The 16417-nt window shown below is 39.5% G+C and overlaps 1 protein-coding gene across 1 annotated transcript; it reads left to right on the plus strand.

Moving 5' to 3' along the window:
- The first annotated feature begins 10395 nt into the window (after positions 1–10395).
- Positions 10396–15906, plus strand: heyl (hes related family bHLH transcription factor with YRPW motif like). The gene is made up of 5 exons (XM_081377636.1): positions 10396–10909; positions 12992–13058; positions 13368–13451; positions 13537–13618; positions 14807–15906. The coding sequence occupies exons 1-5, from the start codon at positions 10830–10832 to the stop codon at positions 15412–15414; spliced, it is 921 nt and encodes a 306-aa protein (XP_081233762.1). The 5' UTR covers positions 10396–10829; the 3' UTR covers positions 15415–15906.
- Positions 15907–16417: the final 511 nt, after the last annotated feature.

Here is a 16417-nt window from a genome sequence, read left to right on the forward strand (position 1 = left end):
AAGTTTTAGCTCAAGATCATTTTTTACAGCATGTTAAAATTGTCCCTTTTTGTGGGTCAGTAAAAACGTGTCGTTTTGTGTGTCCCTTTAAATGCAAATGAGCTGCTGCTCCCCGCACAGAAGGGCGGAGCTTCAAGAGCTCGTGTGTGTTAGCAGCTCCGATTACCTCACACAGACAAGCACTTTTCTACATTTTATGTATAACTGGATTCGGACAATGATGGAGAGACTCAAGAAGTGACAACATGTAGAATGCAACAGGACGTTTCTGAATGGTTAGTTATTGAATTTATGTTGCTGATGTGGAGTTAACTATCTTCAAGCATATTCTGTCATGATAATCAATAAAATCGCTCATGTGGGAACTGTTGTAAGATGCCTACAGAGTGACATGCTATCGCATGTGTGTTATGTACTCTATTGCATGTGAAAAGACGAATGCGACAGCTTTAGCAGACTCACAAATGTGCTCACAACTCTTCCTCTTCTCAACATGGACTGCGTATGTAGCCTAACTTTTATGTAAATTTTAGGGTTAGGTTAGTTGTAGTCCTTAAAAAACGATTTCTTTAAAAGCAAATATCTCCCTTTGCTTTGAACTTTGAGCGTTGTAACTTTGCAGATGTTGTTTATGCTCAAACAGCAACATTACACACTAACTAAAGTTAGTCAAGTGAAATCATAATCAACCACCCCTTTATAAAGTAAACAGACATGCACAAGACATGCACATATTGAATATGCTACCACCAAATAAGCCATTCCAGTAATCAACTATACTCAGATAAAGATTGTTGTGGTTTGGTTTGTGATTGGCTGTTCATCAGTCCCAAACTGAACAACTAGTGCTAGCTTTCAGTTAGAATCTGTAGCTGATTATGTCAGGCGTAATTTAACATTAGCCCATCCTTTCAACAACACCTCCTGTCCTGAACACATAATCCTCTTCTTCTTGGAAAGCTAAACTTAGCTCTCTTTGGAATGCTATGATAGGTTTTCCAATGCAAAGTATTAGGACCATACATCTCATATAAATGACCACGTGTTTTGGTAATTTTTTTTAGCTTTAGAAGCAACTTCAAAAACGCATGATACATTCACATTCTTTATTATAAAATCTATCAAATTCCAAGTTTTGTTAACACATAATTTCTTAAATCATTTATACATGGGCCAATATACCTCATAATTAAAATTACATTTATTTATTAAATTTAAATTGATAAATGTCATAAAAAATGCAACTGTTATTGACATAAAAAATTGCTAAAATTTTGATTTAGAATATGATTTAAAAGGATCTCCTAATAATGAGTCTGTTATACTGTATAGAAAAGTTTGCAATGTAAATTAATGTTAATACTCTTGGTCCTGCCAACCTGATATCTTGAGAAAACCACTAGGCCTATTTTACGAAGTGAGGATTTCATATGAATTTATGTTTTTAGAAGAAGAAGTAAGCATGATTGTAGAAAATGTTCAAATTCATAAGAATAAGCCCCAATTTGCCAAAACGTTTCAAATTTCAGCTAATTTAGCATAGTTTTAACTAGATTGCGAGTAAAAGAAGGGGCTGCATGTTTACACGACACCATTTTCAATTAAAAACGTAGTACTTTTTATATGTAACGTTTTTTGTAACGTTAACGTAATTTTTATAACATTTTGGGGACCTGAAAACGCAAACTTTTGAAAAAGGGTTTCAAGTGCAAGTTTTTTATTTTTTATTTTTATTTGTAAAACCGGTGACATCATGCGAATGCTTATTACGTGTTCAGTCTATAGCCGCGTAGTATCTTCACAAAGTGACATCTCCAACTACTGGCCTGGCATGCATAATACAGCGTTTTCAATAGTTTTCACGGATCAGTGTGAACGGGGATCACTTTTATAATGGTGTCGTCTGTATGTGAAAAATGTTTTTAGTACATTATTGTCATGTAAGCTTACCCTGGGGTTAGGTAAAGTAAATAAGATGCAGGTTTTTGCACTGAATTACTGTGTGTGCAAAAGTTTGGCAAATGTTTAGTGAATTCACCTCTGAGTTGTAAATTACTTGAAAATTTAAACACAAAACCAAGAAGATATTTCAGCTACATAAAACATCCATTTTAACATAAACAGTGGTTGCAAGCGAATACCGAAGAGCATTTAGAGTAACATTGCCAAAACAATGCTGTGGCACTGGCTACGAGCACAAAATAAATTATTCTGACTTTCGTTTCTTCCCCTCCTCTTGCCCAGCTCATAAAAGATGGCGTAGTTCGTGTGATGTGGTTGACGATCTCAGTCAGAATGAACTGATTACCATGGAGCTGCAAATCCTTTGAGTCATGGCACACAGTGACATTCTTTAGACTCTTAAAAATAGAAACACTTCTCTTTTTTTACAGATTTGTTTTTCTCATTCGATGTCTGTGGGGCATCCTCTCTTAGTTTAGAGTCTCGAATCATAACCAGATCTTCTCTCTTTTCTCCACTCTCCTTTTCCTTCTGTTGTTGGAGCTTGTTAAATCTAGAGGAGAAAATTGGCTTAGCGTGGGAACGACAGAATTCTTTGGGGATAGGTTTTGTTGTTTTTGAGTGTTTTTTCCCCCTGTTTCAAGTCAGAAAAAGTATGAGCTTGTGCCAAAACCTCATAAAGTAAGATAAAAAAAAAAAATGAGAGAGGCAGGCCACAACACCATGACAAAGATAGGGCCTGCCTACCGCTCAAGAGCTTTACAAATGACAATCTTTTGGAGGAATAAAGAGAGATGGAGCAAGAACGAGAGGGAGGAGGACAACATTTGGAGGGAGAAGAAAAAAAGGGAAAGAAATGTGGATGGGTTGGGGGGAGAAGGGGAGGAAACATTCCCCTGGCCACATTAAAGACAAAAAAAAGAAAACAAACAGAAAAACATGTCTGACATGAAGACGCTGGTTTCTGTGGCGACAGACAATGGCTGCTTGTGGCCTAGTGAGGCCTACCCGGCCCGTCTGGGCACCGGCACCAGCGAGAGTTACCGCAGTCAGGCCCGCTATCGGGGGCTCGGCGCTGTGGGAAAACAGCTTGAAAGGGACCTCGCTCTTAGCCACAAAGGGCCCTTTCTGCTTCCTCTTGTTGGCTTTTGCCCTTCTTATTTATCTTTTGGGAGCCGGATGAGGCGGGCATGACTGCGTGAGTAAACAGTGTTGCTGTCTTCCTCTGGCAGAGATGGAGGGTGGAGGCCGCCTCACTCGCTGCCTGAAATCGTAGGCCTTTTGATAGCAGGAGACGCCGGCTGTCGCTCTGTCATCATGAACGTGTAAATCATGGTAACATGACCTTTCACTGACTGGATGGGACCACTGCTACTACATTTTTTGCAGCACATACATGCATAGTTAGTTACATAACTTTGGTCACACTTAAGCCTTGTTCAGACTGTCAGACTGTCAGTGCATATCCGATTGAAATCCGATCAGATTTAGCAAGTGTGAACGACAAAAAATCACATGAAATGCATTTTTTACAAATCCGTTTCAGTCTGACTGCTCTGATTGGATTTCGCGTGGTTTACTTTCTCACGCCACGTAAAATGTAAATGTCAGACGCTGTTATAGGAAACATGCTGAAAGTTGCTGCAGACACAAGGTTGTGTTGTGCCGGACGAGCAGAAAATGACAATATAACGGTGACGTGTTTTGAGACGACAGCACGGAATAAAGCCGCTGAAACAGCCTCCTACGTTTCTGCCAATGCCTCATAAGTGGCAGTAGCTAGTCCAGCGCGGCGGCTACACATTGTCATGTTGTAAATAACATCTGTATTGCAAACCCCTCCATGTTGCGGTTGTTGTTGTTGTTTTTGGCATATACCTACCAACGTAACGTCATTGCCATAGAAACCAATGCTGATATTCCGGAAAACGAAAGAGTGGCATGGGACACACAAATTGGATCTGAAAAGATTTTTTTTATCATATTCATTGAAACCGACACTATGCTCTGACAGAACAACATAAATCTACCTCCACCTGGAGCCTGTTATTTGTTTAGCAAAAATCCACCGCTCCCGGTTCTTCTGGTCCAATCAGCACAGCAGGGCTGTGTGAGATCTGACTGTCAATCACAGTTTGTGCACGCCACAGATCCCCCCTCCCCTCTCGCGCACGTTACAACATCACATGCACACGCCTGAAGTTCGCAGGTGTGTTGGATTGTACGAAGCGTGATGGCAGAGAGAAAATCTACTAAAAAGCTTCCAATTCCTCGGTTAACAATCAGAGCTAGGAGGTCCAAAACAACCAAGGAAAAGAAAATGATGCTTCGATGCTGAAGAGACGGGTGCGTTCACAGAAAATCTGGCGCACACGCACTGACGAGCACAAACTCAATGGGAGGGTGCTTGGTGGTAGTGGGGGAGGGGCATGAGAGTTGTAAACATTAAAAATTTTGGCTAAGTCCCCTCAATCTGCCAGACTTGCCGACTGCAGCTTTAATAAAATAACTTCGCTACTGAATTGCTACGTTATATCACTCAGCAAGGAGGTTGTAACATTGCTGTTTTTGAAGTAATTAAACTCACGGCTTCATTGCTAGTAGAGAGAAGCTGCACAGAAGCAGGTAATTCACTCAAACACATCTTTCTCTCTCGACAGACTAATTCATTCAAATAAATGTTTTAATTAAATCAAATAAATGTCTTAACGCACTGCTTTATCTCTAGCATATGTCTGATTTAAAGCGGAGAGGCCCTTCCAGTCAAATTGAGTGCAGCAAAAATCATTAACATCTTTAACTTGCCAATGCTGGCAAATGACCATGGTTAAGCAGGATAATCCATGACTAGCAGTGCATTAAATGAGTTGAATGCACTATGCAGAGGTTCTTTGCCTCCACATCATGCATTGAAATCATAATGCACAGCTAGCCATGGATAACCACTTACTTATATAAAGAATAAGTAGTCTACATAATTAAAAAAAATGATGAAAACATAGTTATAAAAACTTTAAATCTATAAAGAGATTAACGAATTTTCATGTGATTGCAAGCATACCGTAGAGGCTCCGCCTTAATACCACGATCAGTTGTGACATGTGTCATGCATTCAGGGCATTTGTTCTTGAGGACACATGTCCATGAATATACACAGATTCATGCAATGCGACCTGTGTCATTTGTGGGCTTTAAAGTGGGCAGGCCTCAGTGTCTGGCATTCCTCTCGTGGCTGGAGGAGAGATAAGTCCCTGTGGGATTTGCCATCGCTTGCAGTGGGGCCTCAGCACTCCAACACTCAGAGAGCCAAATGAAAAGGAACATCAAAACACGGGCTGATTTTGGGGTCAGCCGCTGAGATTTACACATAAAGGGAGAAAAGTCGTGCAAGATGTGGTAGAGCATGTGGGCGTGTGGGTGTGTGTGTGTCAGCATGAATTAATACACGATTACCGCTTGAGGAAGAGCTTGTGAGTTTGGCTGCTGTCATTTGGCAGTAACATTTAATATGCAAGTTGCACATTAACTTGCGTGTGTGTGTGTGTGTGTGTGTGTGTGTGTGTGTGTGTGTGTGTGTGTGTGTGTGTGTGTGTGTGTGTGTGTGTGTTTGTGCGTGTGACTCTGACTCGACTGTATGTGAAAAACGGAAAGCAGGCGGTTGTGTGTGTGTGTGTGCATGCTCTTCTTTCTATGAGAGAATCGTAAAAATATGAGCTTGTTAATTTCAATTGTGGAGCTGTTCTTGTTGTGGTGAAGAGGGAGGGCTTTGCAAAAGCACTGAAGTGGCCAACCAAGAGCGTAAGAAGCCGCTTTGCTCAATACCAGCTTTCGCTTTGTTCTCTGGCTCTTGTTCTCAGTTTTCCCCCTTCAAACTATTTTTACAGATCAACTTATTTATTTACTTAATTCCCCCTGTTGCTCTCATCCATTTTCCACTGTGATTTCCCCCCCTTAATTTGTCATCAGTGGAGGAAGTGTGCCATGACAAAGATCAAAAACCAAGAGGAAGAGGAGGAGAAAGGGGGAGAAGCGAAGGATGCAGAAAAATCTTGAAAAAGAAAAACAATCAGAACGGAGAACGAGAAGAAAGCTCGGCTTTGAAGCGGGTGGACAACAAAAATAACAGCAGAGACACGGCGAAAGGCCGATTTTCTCTCGAGATCCTTTCTTCTTGCTTTCTGGAAATGAGATCCAGATCCGAATAAAAGAGGGATTGGTAATGAAAGGAGATGGAGTCGGGGGAGGATGGAGGGATAAAGGGATCTCTCATTTTGACTCACACACCAAACCATAAGCCTCCCGCGACGGTCAAATGCCATACGTCCGCTCTCTGCTAATTGCTGCACCATCCATCTCTAAAAGGAGGAGAGAGGAGACTTTTGAACAAGAACATGCGTTTTATATGGCTCACACCCTGGGAAAACTCATGGACAGACGCACGCATGCATGTACAGTGGCCCCAAAAAGTATTTGGACACTCAATTGACACTTAAAAAAAGCATGCTTTTTTGAAATCATAATAAAGTATGAAACCAAATGGCAAACAACTCTTTTTTTCAGTGGATGTATGAAGTAATTTTAAACAGGTGTCTTAGCAGTGCTACTAATATTTTTCAGGGTGAAAGTAGAGTTACTGTGTACTGTTTTACTGTGTGGGCTAAGAAATGAATGAAATGTACTCAACTTAAGAGTCTTCTTTCAAATTATTCAAGTGAATTGACTCATCCTAAACAGTTCTTTGTCTCCTAGCATTGTTCGTTTAAGTATTTCTTTCATATAAAAAAGTTAGCTTTATCTCTAGTGAATCAATTCATCCACAATGGTTCTCTCTTTGTCGTGTAGCATTGAAAAGTCCAGTTTGCTTGAACTGTTTTACGTGTAAATGAATAAATTGAGATAAATGTAAAAAAAAAAAAAAAAAACTTTTATGTAAATTAGTCTTTATTTTGTGGCTGTATTTGGTATAAATTTACCTTTTTGATACTGTCACCTAACTGAGACTGCTCTTTCATTCAAAACCCCTCATTGTTTTTGTATCAGCAAAATTATGGTTCCCGAATAAATCAAAAATGATATAATTGAACAGTTATATTTTATATTTGAAAAAACATATTGCCCCCCTTGTGAAAAAGTACACTTTAGAATGATTTAAAAGAGTACTTATTCCAGAAGTAATATACTTCAAAAAATATATATTGAAATGTGAGCTAAATGTAATGTTTAATCAATAACACACTACAGTTAAAATTACAATCATGCACTTTACGTGTGATGCAGAAGATTATTACAATTATTTCGAATGTACTTCAGAGAGTAAAACTTTTAATCTATTATCACGTGTACTTTTCAAAAGTGTTCTTACATAAGTTAAAGCTACACTGTGTAGGATTTTCTCCCATCTAGCGGTGAAATTGTTTATGACTACCAACTGAATATTACTTTCTAGCCCCTCCCATTCCGAGGGCGTTTTAACTCCTACGGTGGCCGTATTATTTCAAATCTGCCGGCAGTCGCGAGTAATCTCCCCCTCGCATTCGTCACGGTGCCACTGAGTGTAAAAACGCGAAAGGCGAAGCTTGAATTTCCAGGTAAGTCCCTCTTTGGCTAATGTATTTTCAAGATGGAGGCGCAACATGGCTGCCGCCAGTCGAGCGACTCGCTCGTATGTATTCTAAATGGCAGATTCTACGCTTACGAGAATACTTGATTAGTAGAAGTAATTACACATTAATGAGCACATATCATTTTGAAAGAACAAAGTGTTTTTTGCTAAGAATCAACTTAAAAAATTACACAGTGTAGCTTTAAGAAGAAGTCAAGAAACTGTACTCTCTTCAAGTACACTTAAGTGGCCTTTTATTTTATTAATATTATATTGTTTGCAAGAAAAGTTTTTTTAAATATACTTTTTAGATTAGAAGTACACTACAAATGCACATTCAATACAATTAAGCACACTTCTTTTTCTCAATGGCCTTTACAGTCACATCATTGTAGTTAGCTTCTTTTTCTTTGTTACTTATAGCTTACTACTTTTTCAAAACAACAGCTCGACTGGAATTGTAATTAACTTGTAAGCTACAGTTTTAATTAGCTTCCCCAACACTGCCTGGAATAGTTCATCACTATGAAAATGTTCCACTAACATCTGATAACCCACAAGTGTTCAAACACAGTTGTCTTCGTTCTGAAGAGCGTATCTGTTGTTTTTTTATTCTTCTTGGGGTCACCGCACCTAGATGTAATTGCATCAGAGAGGCTGCCTGTCCAACACAATTGCACTGGCACGAACATATACACACTAGGAAACTTATATAATTGCATACGGCCCCATGGAATCAAAGCAGCAGGCTAACAGGAAGGCAGAGGGTGGGTCGGGTATTGTGTGATGCAGGGCATGCTGCTGCGGCTCTTGGGTCAGTAAGGTACCTTTCCTGACAGCAAACTCCTGCCAGGCGCTTGTAATTCGAATTACCATGGCTACTCTCGCCCTACAGTTTCCCACGGTATAGTGGATGGGGGTGAACATGTACGTGCTTAGCACTATATAGTGTGAAGTGAAAAGTTTCTTTTGAAATTGCAGCGCGTCTGACACGAGAAACCGTGATGCTGTCATCCTTTAGGAGATCCTCTGTTCAGACACTCAGTGGCTAAATCCTCTCTTAACCTCTCTTCATCTCTCCCCAGAGGGCATCAGTTCATGGTCACTATCAGAGCTGCTTTGTCCCTCAGACTCAGGCACGTAACTAACACAGAGACTAAGATTAGTGGTCAAGTAATATGTTTATTAACAGTTGATCATGTAACGCTTTATTTTGATGTTCCCTTTTGAACATTCTGTTGACTGCAAGTAACTTTGTCAACTAACTCTCATTAGAGTGTAAGGCTGTCGGCTAAATATCTTCTAAATCTTTATTTTGATGCTCCACAACAGACATTCTACTGACTATAAGTAACTTTGCAAATACATGTCAATTTATTCTAACCCTAACCGTATGCTAATACTCTACTAACACTCTAAGTAGACACAGGTGCAATGTTGCTTATAGTCAACAGAATGTGTTAAAGGGACCATCAAAATGAAGTGAAAGTTGATTCTTAAAGGTGAAGTCGGTAAATCTGTCACTAGCACTAGCAAAAGCTTCCCTAACACATTGAACAAATAATCCCGCCTCAAACTCTGCTGTGTAGATGCTACAAAAAAACAGATTCTGAATGGTATTTGGATACAAAAAGTATTTGGACACAACCACACTCAAAAAGCACTTTCAGAAACCAGCTGGTGTTGCAGTGATTTTAGTCGATGTGTAAAGGCACAGAGTGAATTTTCACAGAGTAACCACATAGTTTGTCACATTGAGAATGAAGGTTTGAGTGTTCGTGTGAACAATATATGCACTACTGTTTGAAAGTTTTAGATCAATAACTTTTATGAAAGACACTTTTATTCAGCAAAGATGCATTTAATTGATCTAAAGTGAAAGTAAATGTGTTTATACTGTTGCAAAAGATTTCTTTTTCAAATAAATGCAGTTTATTTGAACTTTCTATGCATCAAAGAATCCTGGGGAAAAAAGTTAAAAGCAGCACAGATGTTTTCAACATTGATGATAATAAGAAAGGTTTCTTGAGCAGCAAATCTCAGCATATTAGAATGATTTCTGAAGGATCATGTGACACTGAAGACTAAAGTAATGATGCTGAAAATTCAGCTTTGACATGACAGGAATAAAACACACATGCTTAAATCAAAATCAAATTGAATGTGTCCAAGTACTTTAAATTCAAATGTATTTTTTATTTAATTTAAAGAAAACTATTTTAAATTAAAGAAAGCAGAAGCTCACATTTCAAGCAAAACATTAGAGACAATTTCTGGTTGTCAAATGTTAGTGAAACTCAGAACACCTGTATGAACTACATACACTAAAAATCACTTCCACACCAGTTAGGTCAAAGTAATTGCAAAAATGGCTAGAAAAGTTTTAACATCATTTATTTGCAGACTTGATTTGATATTTCGTATCTAACACTATGACATCCATAGAGCTTTAAGTGTGGCTTAAGTGCCCATATACTTTTTTGGCGCCACTGTATGTGTGCATGGGTCGAAATCCAAGACACTATTCCCACAGCGTTCTTCCTATTGTCCTGGGAGAGAGGGAGGCGAACTAATTAAAAAGAGTGGAAGAGAGGAGACAGAGAGAAACAGAGACAGAAGAAAGGAGGGAGGGACAGAGTGGGGGTAAAGAAAGAGCAAGATGAGACAGTGGAGAGAAGAGGCTAATTGAAAGGAGAGAAATGACAGAGAGAGAGAGAAAGAAGGGAGGGCTGATGAGGGGCTGGGAGGGAGGGAGGGAGTGTGGGAGGGTAAGGAAGAGGGAGCCAAAACTGGCAACTTTTCCAAAGTGCCCAAGTTCGGTCACTTGTGCTGTTGCAACAGAGAGCAAGAAGACGAGTGTAGCCAGGGTGGCCGAGCGGTAAAAAAAAGCCAGGAAAAGTGAGAGAAGACAGAAGAAGGAGGACTGTCATTGTCTTGTTTAGGGGGTCTAGATATGTCAAAACGCGGCTACACATAAACGCAGAAACAAGGACCAGACTTAGTCAGCAAGAGAGGTCTAATAAGACTCCCAAGCAGCGTGCTTGTGTTGTGGACGGAGGATAGAGGGAGAAATAGAGGGGAAGAAGGTGGAGAGGAAAAAAGGGAAACAGGGAGGGGCGTGCTCGCATTAGAAGGTGGCTGCTTTCCTTACTGTTGCATTTGAAGGACAGAGGAGGAATCCATCATCTGAGATCATCTCGACAGGACCGCACGTCTCCATCGCTCCATCGATTCAACCTCCCCTCGCAGGGATAGAGGTGTGGCGATGAAGAGACCTCATGACTACAGTTCCCCGGACTCGGACACAGACGAACTGATCGATGTCGGACAGGAGGACGGCTACTGGTGAGGACCTGACGTGTGGCGATGACATATAGCTGTCAGTCGCTCTACATGTAGAGCTCACACTGCAGCTCAGAAAGTATAAACGTGATATTCATGATGAGTTTAAGTTTTGTTCGAAATTTCCAAGTGACATCTCTTTACAGTGCCAAAATCGCAGCTTTGATGGTCAAAATGCAAGGTGTTTTTTTGATAGCTGTATCTTCGACTATACATGGGCGTTTATCATGCACTCTGCTGTGTATAACAAGATATGAAATGTTTAGCATTCATACAACATGCTATATGTTTTTATTAAATTTGTTGGCATTTGCCAGGATAAGCAATTCTAATTTGGCCATTTTAATGTGTCTTTTACACATTACATGTGTTTACTATACTAGTATTAAATTATGCATAATTACTAGCAACTAACACTAAGCAAAACTTTTTATTTTAAGGTGTCCGTGTTACAATGTAATAATGCATTTAAGTACTGTGTAATAATAATTAACTACATGTACTTACTTTAGGATTGGGGTTTGGTTTAGGATTAGTTGCATGTAATTATGCATACTTTATAGTTATTACTACATTAACTAACATGTGCAACAAAATAAGAATGGGTAACACTATTCTACAGTGTCCTTGTCACATATGTTACATGTACTTACCATAGTAATAACAGTAAATTATGCATAATTACATGTAACTAACCCTCAACCAAATCCTAATCCTACCCTAACCCTATAGTAAGTACATGTTGTTAATTAATATTACTCAGTACTTAAATATATAATTACACTGTAACAATGGTACCTTAAAATAAAGTGTAACCATAACATGTTACCCAAATTCTAACCCTAAATTTATATAAGTTTATATATGTACTTATTGGTAATTAATATTACTCAGTACTTATTTGTGTAATTACACTATAACAAGGACACCTTAAAATAAAGTGTGACCACAATTTCTTTTTTATTGTGCTATCTATGTTTTTCAGCCAGGTTTGCTTATTTACATTTAAAATAGGAGGTTAGATTCTGCATGTGGTGACAGTGAAGACATGTCGAACAAACATTTGAGAAAACATCAAATTGCTAATATTACAGCCAATATTCTACAGAAACCGTCTTGTTGTTGTCCCTCCCTAATTTAAATGGACATAGACACACTGTAGCGCACACCAAGTCACCAGAGCGCAATGACATAGGAGTTTATGTGAGCGGACATGCACGTTGTCAAAATCACAAATAGGGCCACCGTCAAGCAGGACGGCTGATAGGGGCCCATTACGATCTTATTTGACACTGTTGAGAGGTGTATCTTCTATTGTGCCACTGACAAGCATAAAGCTCAGCATGCTTTTTCCTTCTCTGTCCGTTTGCATTTTTTTGATATTTCAGTAAAGCTGCGACACAAATCAAGAGCAGACAGAAGACGCACGCAGCTGCCATTTGGTCCTTTTGAATTGCGCCCTACCAATCGTTTCTCATCTTTGAAAACTCTCATCCAGAATGCAAAAGCTCTACACAAGAGTTTATTCCTGTAACTCATTTTCTTTCCCTGACTCTTTCCCTCTAAACAAACGGAATGTTTGTGAGTTAAGTCTCTTAATGTTAAAAGGAGTTACAATAATGTGATATAAAAATAATAGTTATGCGTGAAAGTAAAAGCAAAAACAAACAGTGTCATTCTGCTGGCAGAGCAGAGAGTGCCCATGCAAACCAGATCCACATTGAAGGATAATGCAGAGTACTGATGTGCTCAAAGAGCATGCAAAAGCTACTATTTCATTCTGCCCTGCGGATATGTAATCATCGTGTCTTTTGAGCTTAAAAAGAAATGCTTTCGTACGACGCGAAAATCATAACATATCTGCCATCTGACAATAATGTCCAAAAACTCGTTAAACCAAAATAATCTTGTTTTCTGTTTACCCCGGCGCTCCCGTGTCTAGCTGTGCCCAAAGACAAATTAGATTGGGTTTGATGATGTGCAACAGCGTTTCTGCGTTGTATTAAGTACAGTAATGACAACAATATGCATTGACATCAAAGCTTTAATCTGTCCCCTTCCCCGCTCGCTCTTTCTCTCGCTCAGCCCTGTCACTGGGTCCATGTCTCCAGGCAGTACCTCACAGATCCTGGCGCGCAAGAAGAGAAGAGGGGTGAGTTTACGTCAATCCAGCTCTGTTTTTGCCCTGCTTGTTCAAGAACAGACCAAATATATCATTCATATATGATCTCTTCTGTAAGTGCCTGCAATACGACTCTCTGCAGCAACGTGCGTTTTTACAGTTTGAGCCCTCTTGTCTGACTTTGATTTGTGTTTTCCTATTTTGACTTGTTATTTTTTCCAAAATCTGATCTTAAGAATGCTGTGACTAGGCCTCGGCCACAAAAATAATTCAGTTAGCAAATGCTTTCCACTGCGAATCGTCGTTCTGACTTTAAATTGATTCCGCTGGATTCCTCAGATAATTGAGAAGAGGCGCAGGGACAGGATCAACCACAGTCTGTCAGAGCTCAGGAGACTCGTACCCAGTGCCTTCGAGAAACAGGTAAGACGATCAGACTGGCTCAGTTTTGAGTTTTTGGCTCAACAAAATTGTAATAAAAACCAGCACCTTCTCCCCTTCTGACCAGGGCTCCTCTAAACTGGAGAAGGCTGAGATTCTTCAGATGACAGTGGATCATCTGAAACTGCTTCATGCCATGGGCGGCAAAGGTGAGAGAAGATGTGGAGCAAGAAATTTCATTTGCACTCTATTTCACAGTACGTGCACTTACAGTGTGCTTACTTAAGAAAGTACTGGGTAATATAAGGTAACTACAGGGGTTAAGGTTAGGTTTAGGGGTAGGTTCCTGTGAGTTATTACCCAGTTATTGCAATTACTATAAGTATATAGTATGTACATGGGGACTGTAAAATAAAGTGCTACCGAAATTTCAGAAGAGCTTTCATTACAGTATATTGCTACTATTTCTATTGCTCAAACTTTGGGTTATGGATTTGAACACGCCCCTAACCTCAATTATTCAACGTAAAGGGATAAAATTCTGTCATCATTTACTCACCATCAAATTGTTCCAAATCTGTATGAATTTCTTTCTTCTGCTGAACACAAAAATATAACCAAACAATTTATGGATCCCATTTACTTCCATAGTATACTATGGAAGTCAATAGGCCCTGGCCTGTTTGGTCATCCATATTCTTCAAAATATCTTTTTGGGGGATTCAGGGAATCAGGGTGTTCCTGTGAAATTTCAGAAAGAAAGAAAAATGTCAAATATGCAGAATTCGATTTTTTTCTGCTTTGTAAAGAAATCATTAAGATTAATCACAACTGTCTTACAGATACTATTTTAATCTTTTTGTTCTGTTTTACAACATAAACAATTATTTCATTGAAGAAACAAAATGTTGTTTTTGTAATATCATGTTAAATATTGTTTTCACAATATACACTAATGTTTTTTTTAAAGAAGTGTCTTGTGGTCTTGTGCAAAATACAGTAAAAACTAAAATATTGTGAGACAAGTTTGTCAAATATTGTGATTTATTACAAAGCTGAATTTTCAGCAATATAACTAGACTTCAGTGTCACATGATCCTTCAGAAATCATTCTAATATACTGATTTGCTGCTCAAGAAATATTTGTTATTATTATCAATTTTGAAAAGTCCTTACATTAACTTTTGATCAATTTAATGCATCCTTGCTGAGTAAAAGTAAAAATTCCTTTCCAGACCACAAACTTTTGAAAAGCATTTATAGCTGCTTTTATATTTTAGGAAGGAGTTTCCTCCATCATTATAACTGTGGGTCCTCCTTGGCATCAAAAAGTCTGAAAATTCCTGCTTTATTGTATGTATTTCTCAAACAGAACATTTAAGCGTTCTCTCTCCTAGGCTACTTTGATGCTCGTGCTCTGGCAGTGGACTACAGGACTTTGGGCTTTCGGGAGTGTGTCGGGGAGGTGGTGAGATACCTCAGCTCTCTGGAGGGGGTTGAATCCTCAGACCCCATCGGCGCGCGCCTGGTGTCCCACCTCAGCCACTGCGCCAGTGAGCTGGACCCTGTCCTCCAGAGCTCCACCGCTCTACCTTTTCCTCCCTGGCCCTGGCCCTCCTTCCCTCAGCTAGCAGCCACCTCGTCTCCAGTCACATCTACCCACTTTCCCCCAAACGCCCGCCGGGATATGCTCCCCCATGCCACCGCCGCCATGCTCGGCTACCCTACAGCGGCCCTGCGAATGGGATCTTTGGGCACCCAGGGGGCGATAATGAGTCAAGCGCTGACCCCGGTGCGTCGACTGCCCTCTATACCCGGCCATCCTCACAGACTTCAACAGCACTCACCTGACGGACACACAATCCCATCCTCCTCCTCATCTTCCTCCAACTCCTCCCCTCCCCAGATTTCCTTCAGACCCTTTGCCCCTCTGGGGTCTCCAGCCTCAGGTCGCACCTCCAGTAAGTCCGCACAGGCCTGGGGCACAGAAATCGGGGCGTTCTGAATCAGCATTACGGAGAAGTTCGGAGTTCATGACAGTCTGAAAGGACAAATAAATCTTGGTCATTTGAACTTATTTACCACCTTTAAAAGGAACTACAAAGCATTGGACAATTCAAATTTAAATGTTTATTCAGTACCATCTACTATTCCAACTCAAATGACATTTAGAAATAGTCTGATTATGTTTACAGAGACAAATAGGAGGGAAATTAAACGGACTGTATAATCCAAGTCAAAATCAAAGGTAAATGCAACTCTCTGAGAGACTTGATGTGATAATTGAAATGCTCAAAGCAATTCGGTGCTTTGAACTTGGATTTTGAGATCCAGATACTGGAATTTTCTAGAACTCTGATCTTTTATCTTTTTTTATATTAGTGTATTTGTTTACTCTGTCATTTATACATTCATTTGCTATGGATTCTGACATGATATATCATATTTTTGAGATGGAAATGCTTGAGGAAATTACATAAAGAGAAATGTGCCTTATAAAAAAAGCGTTCCTCTTCTTCTCTTAATTGTGTGTGCAAGTACATTGAGCTTCCAGAAGATGGCAGCACGAGAGCAAATCATTAAAGGAATAGTTCACTTAAAAATTTAAATTCTGTCATCATTTACTCACCCTCAAGTTGTTTCAAACCTGTATGTATTTCTTTCTTCTGCTGAACACAAAGGAAGATACTTTGAAGAATGTCGGTAACCAGACAGTTGATGGACCCCATTGACTTCCATAGTAGGAAGAAAAAAAAAAATACTATGGAAGTCAATGGGGTCCATCAACTGTCTGGTTACCGACATTCTTCAAAGTATCTTCCTTTGTGTTCAGCAGAAGAAAGAAATACATACAGGTTTGAAACAACTTGAGGGTGAGGAAATGATGACAGAATTTTAATTTAAGTGAACTATTCCTTCAAGATTAAAAACAACTGTTTTATTCAATTTTATAGATACTATTTTATAGATACACTGCGCATAAAAACAATTATTCAGTTGAGGAAAGA

Source organism: Scardinius erythrophthalmus (assembly GCF_964197995.2).
Source record: "Scardinius erythrophthalmus genome assembly, chromosome: 10".
NCBI lineage: Eukaryota > Metazoa > Chordata > Actinopteri > Cypriniformes > Leuciscidae > Scardinius > Scardinius erythrophthalmus.

What these genes read in the sequence shown, in the direction of transcription:
- heyl (XM_081377636.1), top strand. Translation starts at nt 10,830, where the DNA reads ATGAAGAGACCTCATGACTACAGTTCCCCGGACTCGGACACAGACGAA. An exon ending in GGACAGGAGGACGGCTACTG is followed by an intron (nt 10,910 to 12,991) that starts GTGAGGACCTGA and finishes TCTCTCGCTCAG; the next exon opens with CCCTGTCACTGGGTCCATGT. An exon ending in CGCGCAAGAAGAGAAGAGGG is followed by an intron (nt 13,059 to 13,367) that starts GTGAGTTTACGT and finishes TGGATTCCTCAG; the next exon opens with ATAATTGAGAAGAGGCGCAG.